This window comes from Limulus polyphemus, unplaced genomic scaffold (assembly GCF_000517525.1).
Source record: "Limulus polyphemus unplaced genomic scaffold, Limulus_polyphemus-2.1.2 Scaffold1142, whole genome shotgun sequence".
Taxonomy (NCBI): Eukaryota; Metazoa; Arthropoda; class Merostomata; order Xiphosura; family Limulidae; genus Limulus; species Limulus polyphemus.
Genome location: NW_013666752.1, coordinates 27,934 through 29,669, shown reverse-complemented (window position 1 = coordinate 29,669; position 1,736 = coordinate 27,934). Strand labels below are relative to the sequence as shown.

Below are 1,736 nucleotides of genomic sequence, written 5' to 3'. Positions count from 1 at the left end.
TTTAGGGAGCTAGCTGGACCCCCAAACATGCATTTTTAGGGTCTTGTAAGAAGTTTTCGGGGGCAATCCTATAGTTCATTGTAAAATGAACTATACAGTGGAGATTTTCAGAAAAATCACTTAATTAAATAGTAGATGTTATGTAAATTGAAAGAAAATTAAAGATATCAACTTGTGAACTTGGATTTTATGAAAAAACAAGAAACAAGTCAAACCATTTAATTTTTTTCAGACCATTTAAATTATTTTTATTTCATATATGATCTTTAATTTCTCTCTAAAGCATGGTATAATAGTAACTTTTTGTTCTCCTTTAAAGTAGTCCTTTAATAATCAAAATAAATAATGAACGAAAATATTTGCATCACTCTCAGTGTAATCTGTTCTTGTTCCCACAATAACACATTACCATCGAGCTGACACATTTGTCAATAATAGGTCAAACACTTTTGATGGAGAGATGGAAAAATAATACAATTTACATTACCACTAACTTTACAGCAATCAGTTCCTTCATATTCCGAAACAGCTGTTAATTTGCCGTTCATGAATTTCAATTTGTAATAAGCAAAATCCTCAAATTAGCAACATATATATAAAATAAACAAATAGTTAAACTTAAATTAGTGTCCTTTCCTAATCCAAATAAATATTGAAAGGAAAATTAGTATGCAACAGTGTCTGTATCCGATGATGTCTCAACATCCATTTCTTGGATTCTTCCCCCTTCTTCATCACTCTCCTGCGCCTGCTTCTCAATCTGGAACCTGCCAGCATTTGATCTCGTTGTGCAAAGTGATCCTGAGTTCCAAAAAAAAAACAGCTGTTATGGGATCAAAATCACCCACTGAAGGCGAGTGGAGCATGATTAGAAGCTGATCAGTGATCCTGTCAGCTCCCAGACAATATCTAAAATTGGTCTTAATCATCTTCATCTTGCCGAATTCTCTCTCTGCCTCATTAGAGCTGGCTGGTACAGACAGCAGTAGGTCAAAGAGCCCACAGATGTTGGGTAGCTACTCCTTAACCCCAAGGATGATAGCAGCACATGGCTGGCCTTTCTTGCTAAGTCTGGCGAAATTAAGTAATGAAATAGATGTGGAAAATGTATCAGAGAGATGATTGTGAGAATTGTATTATTATACCTGTTTTTAAGTAATTTTGTGTGGTCATTTAAAATTATTAATTCATATTATGCATTTTACCGATAATCGGGTCGGCAATCGGAATCGGTAGAATTTGTCAAAACCGATTGCCGAGAAATGAAAAATAACAACACCCAGACCACTTTATTCACAATAACAATCTTCTGATTTGTAAGTATGCTTGAAGTCACAACTCTGTACTTTTTTCTTTCAATATAAAAGACTAAACATTATTCACCTTAGAATAAAATATCATCATTTGAACAGTCTTTGTCTGTTTCTCATTTATATACATGAGTTGATAAACTGAATGAAAAAAGGTTAAAAACCAATGATCTGCACATCGCGAAGTACAACCAATTCTTTACGCACTGTACAATAGCAAACGGTTGATAACAACATCCTATGCAGAGCTAATGCTGGCGAGAAACTGTCCATTTGAACTTCTGGCCTTTTTTGTCAAATCATGTAGTGGAGCAGTTATAGTTGCAAAGTCCTTCACAAACTTCCTGTAATAGGTACAGAGTCCCAAGAAACTTCTTAACTCTCCCACATTGTCTGGTGTTGGACAATCATGCACTGCTTTCACCT

The 1,736-nt window shown here is 34.8% G+C and overlaps 1 protein-coding gene across 1 annotated transcript in view; it reads right to left on the bottom strand.

Moving 5' to 3' along the window:
- Positions 1–664: 664 nt before the first annotated feature.
- Positions 665–1,736, bottom strand: part of LOC111086493 (regulating synaptic membrane exocytosis protein 1-like) — a gene marked incomplete at its 5' end in the record, with an annotated part of 28,472 nt that continues 27,400 nt past the window's right edge. The window contains one exon of the mRNA XM_022389540.1: positions 665–801. Coding sequence (XP_022245248.1) covers positions 665–801 — 137 coding nt within the window. The remainder of the gene's footprint in view (positions 802–1,736) is intronic.